Genomic DNA, 18,911 nt, shown 5'->3' with positions numbered 1-18,911 from the left:
CTCGAAATAAGGCAAGTGCATGGGGAATGGAGGGTGTTCACTACTATATGTTCCCTTTGTCTACCCTGCATATGCAGGACCTATAAATATTATAAAATTGTAACTGATCTCTGCCTGTGCATGGAAGGTATATTGAGAAAATCTATTATTGTGCGCATGAATCAATGTAATAAAACAAAAAAAATTGTGGTGCAGGGGAACAAGCGTGCGACTATATACGCAACAGGTTGTGGGTTCGATTACCACCCGAGGAAATTAAATATTAAATATTTCATTTTGACCTACTGTCTCGAAAATTATGTAGACATATTTTTTAAATAAAGAAGAACTGACTCTTTATTAAAACAACATGTTTTAAGTAAAATGTATACTTTTGCATATATTACGATAAAATATATTAGTAAAATTTCCATTTCAGCCTATTTTATGAGATCGCGATAGAATCGGCAAGTTTTGGACCGAATAAATACTACAAAGGTCCCTATCTCTGTAATTTGAATACTTCACATTCCGATACCGCAGGGCCGTACTTGGAATTCCTGTTTAATGTTTTAAAAGCTTTTATTCCACTACAGTAACAGTCAAATTAGCTCAAAAAACTAAAAATACGCTAGCATCGGCTACCTTCCATTTCCATCGTAAAACAGAGACTCAATGTTTTACGCTTCTCCACTGATACAAATTATTTTCCTCGTTTTGTTAAGCTTAACAATAAAAAAAGATGTAAGGCTTTAAAAATGCGGGCAATAATTGTCATAATACCCTCCGTTATATCCATTAAATAATTTCGTTATTTCTATCTAAATCCACCCCTGTCACAGAAGAGACGGATATTTATAGGTCCCGTTGTAGGGAGAACGTCGGAGGTTATCATTATGTCATATTAACAATTTAATTTAGTAACGTGCACGTGTTTACTTTATAGTGACAGCCATTAATTACGTTTAATACTTAAATTTTTACTAATATTATACAGCTGAAGGGTATGTTTGGTAGTACGAGCAAATCTCAGGAAGTTGGATAGTCCAATAGGAAGGCTATATTAATAGCTTCGTTGTAAGCCACAGTGCCCTCGGTCGAAGTTACCTACCGTATTTGAATTTCGTCATATACATTTTTTTTCAGCTGTACATTATAGCTGTATCCCGTACATAGCAGGGTAAGCAGAGGGAACATTGGAACCTAGTGCTAAGACACTCCGTTTCCCATTAAGATACTTCTGTTCTCCACTTTGCACCGAGTGGTGGAACTCAACGCCGTGCTTTGTCTAGTACTACAGCGAGGAAAATATCTCATTCAGCGAGTGGGAATCGAATCCACAACTGTCGCACCCCTGCATCACGACGGCCTTACGACACAAATTATTTTCCTCTTAATTATTTGTATTTGCAGATGGAGGTGAAGTCACAGACAAACGCTACTTTATATTAAAAATGAACACTAACTTTAGTTCATTTTTAGGATTTATGTGACGTTTAAGTTATTACCTGTTGACAGGTGAGTGGTGTAACTCCACCTTTGCCACGTCGCGCTTTGCCCTCGACATCAGAGCGAAGTAATGAAATATATTACATTTCCTCGAGTGGGAATCGAATCCACAACCTGTCGCGTTTACAGTCACTATACACGACTGGGTTTTATAATATTAATTAGTTAATTAATAATAAATAGGATAAGAGAGAACTGAATATATAACCACCGTCCCGTGTCATCCGTGCCATATCATCAAAACAATGTAAGCACAGGAGAGAATTATGAAAAAGTTGAGTTTAATAATTTAATTTGGACATAGTTATTGTTCGACATCAAACGCGAATATTTCATAAGCTCGCTTTGATGTAGCCGCCAGCCGGTCATAATAAAAACATTCAATAATACCGCCCGCACAAAGCATACCGCAGTGTTGCCATTACTTGGAGTGGGGGAATCCCCCATTATTAAGGTGTTATTATATTTTTTGAAAATGTGACGCGCAGCGTTGTATCGGAAATTACGACGATGCTTGACGAACGGACACCTTTAACCCTTTAACCCCGAGCAACTTTAACTAGGTTCCCTTTGCTTACTTTGCTGTTAGCGGCATGCGGTGTGAAGCTTAATTTTTTTCTTATAGATAGAATTATGGTATACAAAAATAATCTATACAATTAAACCACTGAAAACGTCTTTGGTGGACAAACACATCTCAGCGTGCAAACGCATACTAAAACTTATAACAAATACTAACGGTTTTAAGTAATAATCAAATTAACATTTTTATTTTTTTGTTATCCAAGTTACATTCGATAAAGGGTATTCATATGAACATGGCAACACTGTTCGCTAGCGGCGGCCGGTGATTATTGCATTCCGCGGCTCTTTACCACCAAAAATATGATCTGTGAATAAACACAAGAACTACGAAAGACGAAATTATATTTTTTCATATATGGTTCATGATTATTTTATAACTTTAAAGTGTATCCCGCACATAGTAGGGTAGGCAGAGATTCAATTCCTACACACTTCGATTCCCCACTTACCGCCAAATTCTTGACACATTGCGTGTTGAGTGGCTGAAGTCAACGTCGCGGTTTGCCTGGTTATCAGAGAGAGAGAAAATTAAAATATTAAATATTCCATTCCCGGAGTGCGAATCGAACCCGCCACGCAACACGCAATGTCTCCAACTCCAACGGGCTAGCTTAGCATCATGTTGCCTGTGCTTCCCCTGATCTATTCTGTATACAGCATGAAGCTAAAAAATGAAAAACGCATATAGGTGGTATAGGCATGGCCAACCCGGCCAACGCAATATCCCTAAAGGAGGCAGAAAATGAAGAATTTGAGCCGGTTTTTTATAAATTCCTCTCAACTTTAAAATCGATCTTGAGATGCCGTTTTCATTCTTTAATTATAATCTATGTATGAACATGGCATCTCAAGATTGATCTCAGAGTTAAGAGTCTCAACATTAAATTCTGTTGAGAAAGATAAAATAAATAGAATAATAGTTTAAAATACCGCCTTCCACACTTTCTCCTCCACGTTTTCATTTACTGCGGAATTGAATAACAGTATATAAGCCATAAGGGAGGCAATTTGCAATGATTTATGATTATATTTGTTATCGTTGTAATGGTTTGGTCCCTTATATTATTATTAATTGTTTAATAGCAGGTGCTATCATGTTTGTAACAATACAGTTATTTTAAACACCATTGAGGCGTAGTTGTGCAGTGTCGTCAAGATGGTTGTAGATTCGATCATAATATAAATATATATTGGATAGGCAAAGACACCTACTGTTAACTTACCGTCCGTTTGTACTTATTAGAGGGTAATAGTATCGGAAAATAATTTCTTCATCTAAGTGGGAATCGAATCCGTAATCATCCTGTTTATCGACGGTGTCCCATTGCAACAAGATGGTTGCCATACAGTTCCACAATTTATTACAACTTCGCGTGGAATCTCGCGTGGATTGCAAAAACTAGGTGTTTGAAACCATACATTAATAAAACTAACTAACAATTATCTCAAATAATTCTAAATAACATTTTAATGAAACGCAAAAATCAAAAATAAAAAGTCCGCCATCACCCTTCATGTCAAACATCAATGACATTAGCACAGATAAAATATTTAATTGTTTTTTTCGGCGCGTGTCGGCACTTGAACAACATGTTTTCAGCCGGGACGGGGGACGGATAATATAATGGATGACAAATTGTCGTTCACAAAGGAATCAGGTTTATTGGGCGGCGTTATGAGGGTACTTTGCGAGCTTGGTGTACAGGGAATGGGATGGAGTGGTTATTAAATAGCTATTGTTATTATTTTTTTGATTTTTGGACAACAAAATTATTAAAGGCATAAGAACGCGCCGGTTGTGGCCGGCATAACACATTGCCTAAGCCAATAAGAGAATCATAACAAATGTAGACAGATTTGTCAGTATTGAATTTTAAAATAATATATTGTATGTATAGGTACACATATAACTTGTATTTTTTGTATTCAAGCAATAATCTTATTTAAGAATGTTATGTTATAATTTTTTTTATACTGTGTAGGATTCATCCGATCTCGGGGGACTGATCATAATATAATAGGTATAAATTATTTTAATTTTCATTGGTACTATAACCGCAGCGTTAAGTTCCACCACTCAACATGCAATATCTAGATTTAAATTTTAATTAAACGTACATCTCTATATATTTCCTAGTGCTGTGATACAGTTGGTATGGCACATAATGAGATAGTAAGCTATGAGCTAATATTACGCGAGTACATACTCGTACCGTAACGTAAGGTAAATGTTGATCAAAGGCACTTTGTATATTGAAATTATATTAATTTAAAGTTAAATAGAACCATTATGGCGCAGTTGTTGCTGAATGCAATGGTTGTTGATTCATATTTTAATAGCAGGATGATTAAAAATTTATGGGTGCCGTCTAGGCTGTTTATATTAAACAATTGGGAAAATTATTATAATTTAATTATTTTCATTTCCCCGCTTTGGCAGACAAGGCGCGGCGTTAAGTTCCGCCTCTCAACCCCTATTTATGTCTCAAAAATTGGGCGGAACGTGGGAAACGGAGTGCCTTAAGCTAATACATTATTAACACTAAGTTTAGTTTGCTTACTCTGCTATATAAGGAACACGGGTGAGGCTGTTCTTTTTATATTTTTCACAACACTTCCTCGTTTTATAAATAAAATTATTAGTTCGAATCAAGGCAAACGACAGTTTGGAACTTTACTTACAGCTTCACGCTGTATCCCGCTTATGTTATCTATATATACCGCATATAGCAGAGAGGAATTACTGTATCGAATTGAAAAATATTTTCGTATTTCTTAATCCATTTATTTATTTATAATTTTAAATTTTAACTATATTTTGATTTGTCCACGGAGACAAAGATGTAAAGTTACTGCATAAAATAATATTTTTCAAAATCATTAAAAATGTGATAGACAATTCTAATAACAGGGGTGGGTACCCACCCACCCCGCGTAACCGAAGAGATGTCAGCGTTACGATTAGAACACTTTATATATGAGGATGATATTAAATCGAGGTATTTTAATCACCACGCAATGAAACTAAGAATACTTAGGGTTGTCAATGCTTAATAAATATTTATATAATATAATATATAGTTATTTTCATATTTCTAAGTTAAGCGGTTAGAGAAAGGGGAACGAAAGTATCTTAATGACATCGGAGTGTCTTATCACTAGGTTCCTTCTAGCTACCTTCCTTCCTTACTTACCTACAAGACACTCCATTAGTAAGATGCTGGATCCCGCAATTCTCGATTGATTGTTTGTTGTGTGGAGGAACTCAACGCCATGCTTTTCCTCATTATGGGTTGCGAGAAGATGAATAATATATTAAATATTTAATTCTCCTGAGCGGGAATTGAACCGTCAACGGATTTGTTTACAGTCACACGGTTGTGAACCTGCGCCATGTGGTCTTTTTTTTGCTTTTTCGTAAGAAGTATTCGTCATCTTTTGGACGATATTGTAGAGTATGGGAACATTATCTCCTTTTACACACAATTGCAGTGTAATGGCGTATTTAGTGTACCTATATAAATAATAGTTTAGTGGTTTCCTAATATCTATACTTAATATTATAAAGCTGAAAATTCTGTTAGGCTGAGTGCGCGTCGCCACTTTCAGGCTTTCTTATCATAGAAAAAAAAATTATCTGTCTTAATGTAACTTTCTATTGGTTTTGTAAATAAATTAATAAATAAATGAAATAATAAAATAAATAAATTAAATAAATGAGTTACGAAGAGGTTTTTTTATCTTTATAATTATTTTAAATCTTTCTCTTCTCTACTGCGATGACAACCCTACTGATATGAGGGGAGTGTAGTAAAAAGCGCATCATCCGATTGCGGGTCGCGGGACCCTGATTCTGTTCAGTTACCCCAACTTTGTAGCTTGTTATTAATGCTAGATGAGAATAAAGGAAACAGAAAGAAAAACACTTTGAACATGGATGACATTGTGGTGCAATTGTTGTGTCTAAAAGTCACATTTAAGGATCTACTCTTCTACATACAACTACAATATAAACTCAATCATCCGGCCCTAAGTTATACGGATTCGGTATTATCCGGACTATCTACCGCGATAATTATTTTACAACCTACTATGTAAATGTAAATGTGTATAATTCGTATTTTGGAAAATATCAACAATTTCTTAATAAATATCAACTTTCATTTATTGCTTTTATGCTTCCATTAGACATATAATAATTTTGTGCTGCATATGCACAAAACCAGCTTTTCTTTATACATTGTCCGATGACTAACGACAAAAATTAGTCCGGTTAATAGAATTTCTACTGTAGCTTGACGCTGTATCCCGCACACAGCAGGTTAGGCAGAGGGAACTTAGTGATAAAACATTCCGTTACACACTTTCCGACGAATTTTTCTATACCTAAGTAGAAAAAGAAATTACCTAAATAAAAATACACATTCGATTTCAGGGCTTTATTTAGATAAAATTATAAAATGGAAAATCCTTGAATCCTTTCTTTAAGGCGTGGGGTTAAGTTCTGCCACTTATTATATAATAATAATATTATTTAATCATGCAATATTTTATTGTTAAGTAGTTATAATAATTTAAACCATTCCGCAACCCCCAGCCATTGTGATCATAAACAATATTGAAACTTTTTTAATACCAAACTCAATTCATAGGGCAATATTGTCGTCAAAGAGCCGAAACAAATTAAGGGTGAATAATAGGGGGGGTGGCTCGGCTGGGGTACGCTGGGACTATTGCAATAAAAAAAACCTAGTTTTTATTCATAAAATCACGAACGTCAATCTCTACTCGAGGATAGAAATATTTTCATTATTGAAATGAAGTCGAGTAAGAATATAAAGCGCGGCGTTGAACTCCGTAACTTAAAACACAATATCTTAAAAATTGGCCGAGAAGTGGGGCACTGAACGTCTTAATACTCGAAAAAAGAGTATAAAAATAATTATATGTAATTTTACAGAGACCTACACGTATTTACGTATCTACTAATCTAAATAGGGTTAGACGGTACTTTTTTATGATTTCAGAAACCATGGTACTGTGGAAAATAGTTTGATTATGAATGGTGGTGGTGCTTCTGGGTTCAAATAACACTAAGAGGAATAATTCTCATTTTTTCTCTCTCTGGCTGATAAAGCGCATCGTTGACTTCTGCCACATCGATAATTGGGCGGTGAGCCGTGCATGGGGAACTAAGTGATTTAATACTAGGTTCCCTTTTACCTTCTACTTTGCTATATTGAAAAATGAATGAAGCTGTGTGTATAATATTCATTTTTTGCTAGCTTCACGCTGTACCTACCTGTATATAGCAGGGACCTTGTATTTATTAGTATTTCCGTTTTCCTTTCCCCGTAAAATACTTGCGGTCCTTTGCCTCGTTACCAGCCAGAGTGAGAAAATGAATCATTCCTCGATCTTCCTCATCTTTAAATATCTAATAATGAGAAAATCTGATCTATTTTTCAACATAGAAAAATAGATAAAATATGAATGTTTTATTTAAGTACTTAGTTCAGGAACTACATAATAACGGAACATGCCGTCCTTCATACACCACTCATTTGTTCGAGATATTGGGTGTTATATGATGAAATTCAAAGTTGCTTTTTGTATACTAGAGCAGAGAAATAAAAAAGAAATCGTTTCCCTAAATGGGAATAGAACCCCTAAACATCGCTTTGACACTGCACTACGGTGGCCTAGGATAGGAATAGCTTTAGTACATAACTAATATATTTTAATTTATAGTAGAATTTACACTTTGTGTACAGTACGGTAGACGAGTCTTGGCTCGTGGCCGACCTGAAGTTAGACTTGTTGAACTTTCGCGCATTGCTCACGAAGTCGCGCTCGGTAAGAAAATAGTTAAAAGTAAGAAAAATTTTAAAATCAACAGCTAACTTCAGGACGGCCAAGACTAGTCGACCGAAGGTTTCATGAAATAAAGTTTACAGTTTCAGTTGTCGAAGTCCAATTGAATACTAGTAGACCACAGATAGCTCCATGGAAGCATATGTTTTTCTTTTGAAAAATATAATATGTTATAAATAACAATTTAAAAAGTTTTGTGCGAGTTATTTATACGTGAGGCCGTCATGGCGGACTATCTTAACACAAGGTTCCCAGGTTCCCTGTGTCTAATCTCCTATGTTCGAGATATAGCTATTTACAAATTGAGAATAAGCAAAATTAATTATTATTTTTTTGTTAGAGATCTAACAAATAAGAAGAAGCACTAAAATTTATCATAAGTTAAAATTTTTCACTCTAACTTAACACAGAAATCAAATCTTAGACCACACAAATAAATAATAAATAAACCATTGCGCCAGTAAACATATTAGTAGATACAACAACGTACCGCATCCAATTAATATAATAAATAATCAAAGTTTACACCCTCCATTGTTTCGCAACTCCATAACTGATATGAGATTATGATATTAAATTGTTTCATGGTACGGATGGAGCAAGACTGACAGGGGCGAATTCAGATTATTTATTATTATTATTTGCCTTTAAGTAGGGCTTAGTGCTAAGACATTCTATTCTGGGTTGAAAATGGTACAGATCGATTTGGAGGTATTACGAGAGAGAGAGAGATAATGTGTAAAGAAAAAATATATATACCTATGTATTTTTGAATATATACTGTAACCATAAAAAAAATAGAAAAAAGAAATTTACCACATGCACTTCCCTACGTATTTCTCCATACATCTTAATATTTAGTATAAATACAATAAAAAGGAACAAAAACACAATTATCTGTAATCAATTAGACAAATACAATACAAAATCCGACTCTGGCTCAATCAAAGGCTTTCTCACCGCAAATCAGAGTACGACCACACCCACTAAATCTGGCCACGCCTTTCCAAGCGCATGCGCCAAATCCTCCAATGAAAGAGCTCCAAAGACCCCCTCGCCCTCACAGAATTCACCCCCAAACACCCCCAACTCCCCCGATTGTCCGTTTCGTGCAATGTCATTTTTTTCCCGCCAAACCGATCGTTTGACGTCTGGCCCCGCCCCAGTGCCAATTTTAAAATGTGCTTTTTAATAATAACCGCAACGCAATCGAGCCACAACCGCCAGTTAGTGCACCCGTCGTATTGACCCCTAATACAGATCACATAATTAGTCTGACAACTTTTTAGTAATTAATAAGCTTATACCCATATTAATAGTTCTAAATGCCAAAAAGACTTTTATATATTAAAGAAAAACAACTACAAATAACTTTTATAATCTGTGCCGTGTCTATCAATAATGTTAAAGTGTACGATGGCGTATAAAGTGAATTAAATACGAATGATGGAGCAACGGCAGGGTCAAATTTATCCGAATTTATCCGATTTATTAGCATATCAGCAAAACATTGATAGGCTGAATATTGAGGATGAGAAATTTACGGAGAATTTTCCTGGAGATAGATTTGGGGAGAACGATGTTTCCCCTACTTCTCCAGTATCGACCCTGGAGGAAGAAGACAGTAGCCAATCAGCGTTTGGTGTAGATTTGACAGGAAAAGGCACTAATTTAGGTGGAAAGTCCTTTACAATCGCAGCAATATTAGGCCTCACGAATTCTGAGGAGGATGTAATGAACCTGAGCGTGCAAGAGAGGCTACAGCAGAATCACCGGCAACTGCATAGTTACTTGTACGCAGGGCATGAAATGCAGAGGCTCAATGATGGGTTCTGTAGAACTATGGGTGTTTCGTCAACCTTACGGCAAGGTAAGTTTAAATCTATCTATCTTAACTACCAAATATCACGAGTACCTACCATCAGCGCCACGACAGTCCTAAAATTATCATGTTCCCAAAATCTATAGGACTACCTTTAAAAACAATTCTTTTTATTGGATTCTGACGATGTAACTACCTAACTACCTTCATCATAGGAGAAATATGAATGTTCCGATTTTTATTCCAACTAAATTTTAAACAAATCGAATGAAAAAGTATGGGTCAAAATAGGGATGTATTTTTTTTTATATTCATAGGAACTAACTAACTAAGGAAAAAAGTAAACAGATTTTATTACCGTGGCCAAAAGTGATTTTGTGGGTTTTTATAAAAAAATTCTAATATTAGACATTTTAATTATATTTTAACTTAAATGTGTGTATGGTCAAATGGAAGAAATAAAGATTAATGCGTGAAAGCATTTATTACTTAAATTATACGTAATATAACATAAATAACTAAGAATCTTCAGCTTCACATTTTATCCTTCGTACATAAGGATAGGCCTAGGAGGTGTGTCACTAGGTGCGTGTTTCTCTCCATACATCCGTTTTTAATTTCTGTAATTTGCGGAGATATCTTGTTACTGACAATTTGTTAGTGTCAAATCAACAATTGCGTTCGTACCCATTCTTTCCAAATTCACTTTGGCTATCATCAGTACCTTTTCTCTAGAGTAGAAGGCATTGATTGCTCTCACGCATATATTCCAAACCATAGTCAAATGGAATTGCTTATTATTTCTAACATTATCGAAACCTGTGTCTATAGCTATATCGCAACTGTCAGTAGGAGCATGGTAGTATACGTCTTCGACAGTACCAAAGAGCTGGTACTGGAATGACTGGGTCTCAACTTTCTCGCCAGCCCATGTAGCGCTGCGGTAAGGAAAACTAACTGCGTAATTATATTTGGTAGATATCTGTTTAATCTCCATGACGACAGTTTGACTTCTAAAGTATGCTTGCTCTAGGATTTTGCATAATTTGTAACTAGGTACTTGAGATGGACTGTCTTCGTCGATTATTTTGAACGTGCAGCTGTCACCGATCCAGTCTATTCTAGTCAAATTGCCGGGAATGTATCTTGTACTATCGGCAAACGATTTGCCGATCAGTAGCGCACATAATAATAGAACAAAAATCATGTTATCCATGTTTTCTGCGGAAAAGAAAGTAATATTTTTAAATGGCGTTACTATTTTTAAACCTGTATGTATGTATATACTTACATATGCAAAGTAAGGGAGTTAAGTGGAAATAACTTCCAAAATCAACATCCTGTATCCCGCATGCAGGTTCCCTCTGCCTACCAACAGGGGGAACCTAGTCCTAAGACACTCCGTTTCCCACTTTCCGCCGATTTCAGGAGGCATTGTTTGTTTAGTGGCGGACCTCAATGCCGCTCTTAGACTCGACACCAGAGCGAAGTAAATATAAATAAATATTTTAAATGGAAATAATTTATTTTTATATTTTATATATTATTGTATGCTCAAGATAGCTCTACAGTGGCACCTTGAACGGATTTAAAGTATTTAATGTAAAAACTAGTCCATAGTGACGCACTGGCATAGCGTTTCACCGCGTATAACAAAGCGCGGCGTTCAACTCCACCAATCGAACCACACTATCGCGATTTCTGTTAGAAAATGAAAAACAGAGTTTTTTGGTAACGAGGTTTCTGCTAGAGGTTCTAGCTATTCTGCTATATGCAGGATAAAACATAATGACCTTTCACTTTTGTATGTTTATCGTACAAGAGAATAAAAAAAAAAAATCTCACTCAAATAATATTTAAGGCACGTCGTTCTCTGTATGCGGATTGCGGACACACAGACACTTATGAACTGCACAGATGATTAACGCATAATACTAAATTAAAAACGTATGATATTATTATTTTATCATATTAGCGTGACCGTCGTTATCGTGTACATCCTGTTTTATTTCGTAATTGTAAAACCCCAGTCTTATAAAAAGACTTTTTTAGATTTTTTTATGAGTGACAATATTTTACAGTGTTTTTTATTCATATAGCAGGGTAAATAAAAGAAACTCAGTGTTAAGGCACTCAGTTCGCTACGCACCAACCAGTTCAAGATATTGCGTGTCAAGTAGCGGAGCCCAACGTCGCGTTTATCTTGTCAGCAGAACGAGGAAATGAAAACAATTCATTTTGCCAAGTGGAAATCGAACCCACAACAGTCGTTTTTACAGTCACATATTGTGTCTATAAAACACTAAATGAAAATAAATTATTCTCCGAGTGGAAATACAATTCACAACCGTCATGTGTTTATAGTCAGACGCTGTGACGCTAGGCCGTGACGACCTCAACTCAAAGGTTCACAAATATTTTAATTTAATATTATATTTTAATTTATTTTAATTTTAATATTTTTCTATAATCAGATACTTTAATTAGACTTTTACTCGTAAATGTATATAAAATAAGGTAACAATCGAAAAGTACAGAAAGAAAGATTGGAAGTATTTATTATCTATATTTATATTTATTATCTATATTTTATATTATAGATACCTATAAAATGACGTGCATCACTAGGAAATTTCAGCTTCACGTTTTATTCTGCCTACACCAGGATAGGACACTCCAATTTCCTCCCAGATCGATCTTCTCTTCTAAGTAAATTAGAAAAACACTTCTTACAGACAATTTGTCAGTTGTAAATTATAAATTGCGTTTGAAAAAGTTCTTTGTAAATTCACAGTGGCAACCATCAGTACTTTGTCTCCACTATAGAATGCGTTGATTCCTCTTACGCATAGATCCCAAGCCAAAGTCATATGGAAATGTTTATTATTTCTAACATTATCGAAACCGGTATCTACAGCTACGTAGCAGCTGTCATCAATAGAATGGTAGTAAATATTTTCGACAGTACCAAACATTTGGTACTGAAATGACTGACTCTCGACCTTCGTGTTAGCCCAGGAAGCGCCACGATGGGCAAAACTAACTGCGTAGTAATAATCATTGGATTTCTGCTCAATCTCTATCACGACAGCTTGATTTCTCCAGTAGGCCTGTTCCAGAATTTTACAGAGTCTGTAATGCTTTACTTGAGATGGACTGTATTCGCCATTTATTCCGAACAAGCAGCTGTCATTGATCCAGTCAATTCTGGTCAAATTGCCGACAATGTACCTTGTACCGTCGGCAAACGATTGGGCGATCAGTAACGCACTTAACGATAATAGTAAAATCATATTATCCATATTTCCTGTGGAAAAGAAAGTAATATTTTTCAATGGTACTAACAACCCAAATTAAATTATTTAACATCTTAAGTATTTTTTGAGGCTACTCGTGGCGCAGGGATGACACAACTGTGTGAATAAACGCATCTGGTCTGGGTTCGATCCCCACTTGAGGAAACAGCGTAAAGCTAAAAGAGAATGAAAAAACTTACCCTAACAGTAATTAAATCAGGCTGTTTATAGTATACGGACACTTAAATACTGATGAACTTCGAAATGAATGACGAATAAGATACCGATAATAATAAAATTTTTATCACATTAATTGCCAATAAGGTTATCGTGTATCCCCTATTATTCGCTAATTGTAAAAACCCCTGTCGTAGTAAAACCCCGACAAGTTCCCGTAGTAGTGTTGACTGTAAATACCTATGATGGGTTACATCGAAACTATGTAATCCATGTAATATAGCCTATAGTCTTTCGCCCAATGTTAATAATGTATCTCCGATCTCCAGTTAACGTCAATCTTGGATTTTTTGACATGTCTATCCAATCACTAACCTGCATGCCGTCCTCCATCTCTGTCTATTTCAATCTATGGTTGTAATTTATGGATAAGGATTGATTATTAACATCGGGCGAAATATCGATAAATGGACTATCCAATATAAAAATATTTTTAAAATTGGATCAGTGATTTCTGAGATTAGCGAATCCAAGCAAACAAAATCTTCAGCTTTAAAACGTTTGTAGGAATTCTCCATTTTTGGCTTTACGCTAGGGCAGGATACCTAGTGTTATGACATTCCGTTCTCCACTTTTTGACATTGACACTGTGTCTCAATTTCCTTCCTTTATCTAACAGAATAGGGGAAATAAAATAATTTAATTTAGTTACTATGCGTCACACTCACTTTATATACTGAAATGTGTAGATACATCTTCAATTCGTCTTGTCTGTCTTTTTACCCGACTGCAAGACATAAAGGAGGGTAATATGATTATCGAAATGTATGCGAATTTTACTAATAAAATGAACTAACTAAAAACACGATAATAATCAAAGTGTTTAACAAAAGGATTAACAACCGTTACCCAACCAATTAAACTTTACCAAGTAGCCCTTTAAAATTCAAATGGGTCCCGATTGTTAATCCTGAACTGTCGTGTTTTAACGTGTCTTAAAGCTATTAATTTATTTCTTATTTGTTTGCTCGCTGATTTCTTTTTTAGCTTAACGCCGTAGCCGTAGAGCATAGATAGAGAAAACCTAGAAATCTATTGTTTGAGATACTCCATCGATTTGTCCTAGTGTAGCTTACATAATTTAAAATAAGAAAATAATCTTAATATTCCTTTCGCCGAATGAGAATAGAACCCACGGCTATCCCACTTACAGACATGCCTTTTCTACGTATAAATACCAAATAAATTACAATAAAAGTCAAGAGCGACATACCTTAAAAGGGAAATTGTTAATATTGTTAGTACTAGGGGGAGTTAAAATTAGTCGTTTATAGGAATAGGGGCTAATACTACCCTTAGTTTGATACCCTCTTATATTTAACGCGGCACAAATCGCTTTGCAACGGAATCGCTTGAAATTGTATTATTTAAGGTGTTTTTATTGTTCTTGTAGTAAAACAACTAGGTCACGACCAAGACTGACATTTATTTCTCATAACCTGTTTTACTAATTAATTAATATCTAGATTTATATAAAACTTCACAATACTTTTAGACTTCGACAGAACTTTCACTTAAAATATCATAATATGGATTATTTCATTCATGGAGAATGGTTATGTAACGCTAATGCTGCAGCTAGAATGTATCGGAAAAGATACCAAAACGTTGAACGTCATCCCGATTATCGTGTATTTAGATTTTTTCTCTCTTCAACAAAGAAGTAATCCAGCAAGTGTCGTACCATTTCGGAATCCAGATTAAATGCGCCAACTTTTAAAGTTACTTGCAAAAAAAGTGTAGCACATTTTTTTTATAGTACAGTCGGTTAAAGGTGAGTGTAGTAAATATTTTGAATTTAATGTTTGGCAAAAACACGATATTTTATTGAAAACTGATGCAGGTATGTTTCAATTTTAAACTGTAATTCACAGAAGGGTTACTCATGATTACATTACAGAAAAAAAAATGAAGAAAGAGTAATATTTGTAGTCGTGGGACTTGAAAAACCATCACAGGGTGTCGGTTTTTCCGATATTTTTTAAAATCAATATAATATGAAAAATACTTGACAAAGATTTTTTTTTATATTTTTCTCATAACTGTCATGACTTGGTCTATCACCTGGTTTCGTTTTATCGTTGACTCCTGGGACACCCTGTATATGTACTAGTGGACCCGAACGCGGCTACGCCCGCTTCAACTATACGAATATTTATTAAATATATTTATGAAATAATTTTCAGTTGTCAATAGAGAGATGCGTTAAGCAAGCTCATTTTGGGTGACGTTTTCTAACAACTAATTTTGCAAATCGTTGCTTAGCAACGGTCGCATAACGACGGTTGTTATTAACATGGCCGAATAAATTTAAATTAATAAGTATTTTAATATATTGGTATATATCGAAAATATTGCAAATATGAGAAAAAAAAGTATCCTATGTTCATCCCGAGACCCTCAAGTATCTCTATATGAGTATTTTATCACAATGAAATTAGCGGTTTGGCCCTGATTGCATAAAAGACAGACAGACAGAGTTACTTTCGAATTCATAATATAGGTATGGATGGATGTATACACAGACAGACAAACATTTTGGTTTATTTACTTTACATTTCTGATTCTTTTAAAATTGTGAATACTTAGTCGTAAAAGTGGTCATCATTTTTATACATTCAAACATGTTTAAGTTTATGGGCCGTAATGCGACATCCTTTTTCATCCATGTTATAGGTACAACCGTTCTGGATGTGCAATAATGTCTAAATCTTGATATAGTTTCTTCACTTCTTTGAAATGGCGTTTCCAATGGGTTTATTAATTTTTTGGGCTCTAGCTGGATTCTTTTTTTGGGGTTTTCTTTTTGATATTGATGGACTAGCTACACTAGCTAGTGTTAACTTCTTTTAACATTTCCAACCATCAGGATTTCTAAAAGACATCTCTTTCAGGGATAGAATTATACTTTGTAGATATTCCTAATCCCTAAAAGAAGAGACACATGGATTTCTTGACTGTGATTTCCTTTAATTTTATAGGTTTTTCACTATCTACTATGAAATTAATAAGTCTAAGGTACCTTATAATATTTCAGACAGTCCCAGACCTGAGTTACGGCCGCAAGTTGCACAAATGAAGTCTCGACCACATCCTATAACCTGCTCTAGTAGGTAAGATCACATTTTTTTAAATTGCTATTATTTGTTTAGGCCGTAGTGGTACAGTGAACAGCCTTTGACTGTCGATATTAGATCTCCACTAACACATTTAAAAAATATTTTCCGCCGCAACCCGAAATACCTCACAATTCAGCGGAAAGTGGGTGATGGAAGTGGGAACGGAGATTCCCAGGGTCTCTTTGCCAACTCTGCTGTGTTCGGGATACAGTGTGAAGCTAAACAAAATTTTAAGTTCATATAACTGCCACATATAGCATTATAGGGAAAGAGGATTTAGTACTAAGTCATTCCGTTTTCCAACCACTTTCCAGTTTTAAAGCATTGCTAGTTGATTCATATTTCCGTTATGTCCCACATACAGCAGAACAGAATCTAGTGTCAAGATTCGCCCGAATTCAACATTGTACTAACACAACGAGAAAATAAAAACATTATATTCCCCAGATTTCGATCGAACCCACTACCATCACGTTTCCAGTCACACTATCAAGATTTTTAGTAATTATTTTTATATACAACGTAAAGCTGATTTATGATTATTATTTTTATATATATTTTTCACAGTTCGGGCAGAAGCAAACGCATTAGAACAATTTTTACGCCCGAGCAGTTGGAGAGGCTCGAAGCGGAATTCGAACGTCAACAATACATGGTTGGGCCAGAAAGACTGTACTTAGCCCACGCTCTACAGCTAACTGAGGCACAGGTAAGTCACAAAATGATAATTAAACTATTTCGTAGTAGCACTGAGTACTCTTGAGAAAAAAAAAATAGTTGGGGCCAGTCGTGACGCACAACAGATGCTGCGTTAAACAGATTTAGAATGGACTATCCATCACAAAAATATTTTATTTAATTCAAGTCAAATAGTACCTAAGATTAGCGCGTTCAATGAAGCAAACTCAAGCTGTATCCCGCTTATAGCAGGGTAAGCAGAGAGAAACAGGAACCTGGTGCTAATACATTCCGTTCCCATTAAGACACATCTTCCTCTCCCTCACTAACCGCCTACATCTCTAATTATAGACACTTTGCGTGTTCAGTGGTGGAACTCAGCGCCGTGCACTCGCCTCGTTGTTAACGTGAAGATGTGAAAACAATAAATATTTCCTCAAGTGGGAATCGGACCCCAACCTATTGCGTTCATCGTCGCACGCTTGTACGCTTGCACTATTAGCGCGTCTTATCATAATATTAGTGTAGATTTCTTTTCATTTCTTAATATATATTTTTTTATTTCAGGTAAAAGTATGGTTCCAGAATCGTCGTATAAAATGGCGTAAACATCACCTAGAAGTCACACAGCAAAGGCTGGCAGTACTACAAAGGCATAAGCCTGACGGAGATGACGTATAGATTACTTTTTTTAGTATCTCAAGCAAATAGACAGCCAGAACATAGTGTTAATACACTCCCTTTCCCAATTTATTTTCGTTTTATAGACATTGCGGTGTTCAGCGGCGGTACTAAACGCCGCGGCTTTGAGGTGATGAGTCAAGTAAAACTTTTGACTCACAACTATTTCGTGTCACAGCAGTTACAATCAGATATTTTCTAAGATGTGTAGATATATTATATACTAGCGACCGCTCACGGCTTCGCCCATTTTAATTACATTTTTATTTACTAATCTGCATTACTTTCATTTAAAAGCATTAAAATAATTTAAAAGCTAGTAATAACATCAATTTAAAAGCAAAATCTGTATCCATATAAAAAAGTAAAATTTCAGCCAATTTATTAAGCAATTATTTATAGCAATTTTGTCGAAAATTAAAATGGTATATCTTTTTTATTTATAAATTAAACAAACTCTAAATATTAATGGAAGCTTACTTACTTAGCTAAAATAGAGAAAAGTATAATTTTAGCTATTTTAATGAGAAGATGGTAGCAATTTTTGTTAACTAAATATATTAAATTGATATAACTTTTTTTATTTATTAACTGATTGGAACAAATAAGCACAAACGCACAGACAGATAAAGAAATATTTTTTAAATATTATTGTTGTGGTTTCTTTTTTTTTCGTCTCTAAGTGCATTGATAAAGCACTTAAATAATCAATTTTCTAATAAATCCTTCTTGTATAGACAGCGATCAGGTACAATATTATTATTTATGTAAAGATTTTTTTTTGTGAAAAATTTACGTTTAGTCCGAATTTTTTAAATATTTTTATTATTTATAGAATTAAACAAGATCTGTGTAGAGATTAGGAATAATTGTATATTGTTTGTGATATATCTTAGACATAATACTAAGAAAAACAAAACTTAAGTTAATAATTTATTATGAATGTTTAATTTTATAATCTGTATTATAAACAAATACCTGGTTTATAAGATAAAAGTCACAAGTATAATTTTAATATAATAGATTTTTGACGTTTAAATTTAGATATAACGTTGGATTGAAAATAAATATTTGTAATATATAAGTGTACCATATTGAAATGTCACATAAACATATTGTATGTACGATGTA

At 34.7% G+C, this 18,911-nt stretch overlaps 2 protein-coding genes across 2 annotated transcripts; one reads left to right on the top strand and one right to left on the bottom strand.

Moving 5' to 3' along the window:
- Positions 1 to 9,176: 9,176 nt before the first annotated feature.
- LOC146530417 (uncharacterized) lies at positions 9,177 to 18,727 on the top strand. Its single transcript, XM_085200708.1, has 4 exons — positions 9,177 to 9,817; positions 16,340 to 16,415; positions 16,989 to 17,130; positions 17,667 to 18,727. The coding sequence occupies exons 1-4, from the start codon at positions 9,391 to 9,393 to the stop codon at positions 17,778 to 17,780; spliced, it is 759 nt and encodes a 252-aa protein (XP_085056834.1). The 5' UTR covers positions 9,177 to 9,390; the 3' UTR covers positions 17,781 to 18,727.
- LOC146530418 (uncharacterized) lies at positions 10,219 to 11,740 on the bottom strand. Its single transcript, XM_085200780.1, has 2 exons — positions 11,615 to 11,740; positions 10,219 to 10,990 (listed from the first exon to the last, which is right to left on the bottom strand). The coding sequence occupies exon 2, from the start codon at positions 10,983 to 10,985 to the stop codon at positions 10,413 to 10,415; it is 573 nt and encodes a 190-aa protein (XP_085056906.1). The 5' UTR covers positions 10,986 to 10,990; positions 11,615 to 11,740; the 3' UTR covers positions 10,219 to 10,412.
- Positions 18,728 to 18,911: the final 184 nt, after the last annotated feature.

The sequence above is a fragment of the Heliconius melpomene genome, chromosome 17, assembly GCF_056956725.1.
Source record: "Heliconius melpomene rosina isolate 202511_hmr_F chromosome 17, ASM5695672v1, whole genome shotgun sequence".
Taxonomy (NCBI): domain Eukaryota; kingdom Metazoa; phylum Arthropoda; class Insecta; order Lepidoptera; family Nymphalidae; genus Heliconius; species Heliconius melpomene.
This window is presented reverse-complemented; position numbering and strand designations above follow the sequence as displayed.

Excerpts from the sequence above, each read along its gene's own strand:
- LOC146530417 (XM_085200708.1), top strand. The coding sequence starts at position 9,391 with ATGATGGAGCAACGGCAGGGTCAAATTTATCCGAATTTATCCGATTTA. Across the intron at positions 9,818-16,339 it reads TTCGTCAACCTTACGGCAAG|ACAGTCCCAGACCTGAGTTA; the intron begins GTAAGTTTAAAT and ends ATAATATTTCAG. Across the intron at positions 17,131-17,666 it reads TACAGCTAACTGAGGCACAG|GTAAAAGTATGGTTCCAGAA; the intron begins GTAAGTCACAAA and ends TTTTTATTTCAG.
- LOC146530418 (XM_085200780.1), bottom strand. The coding sequence starts at position 10,985 with ATGGATAACATGATTTTTGTTCTATTATTATGTGCGCTACTGATCGGC.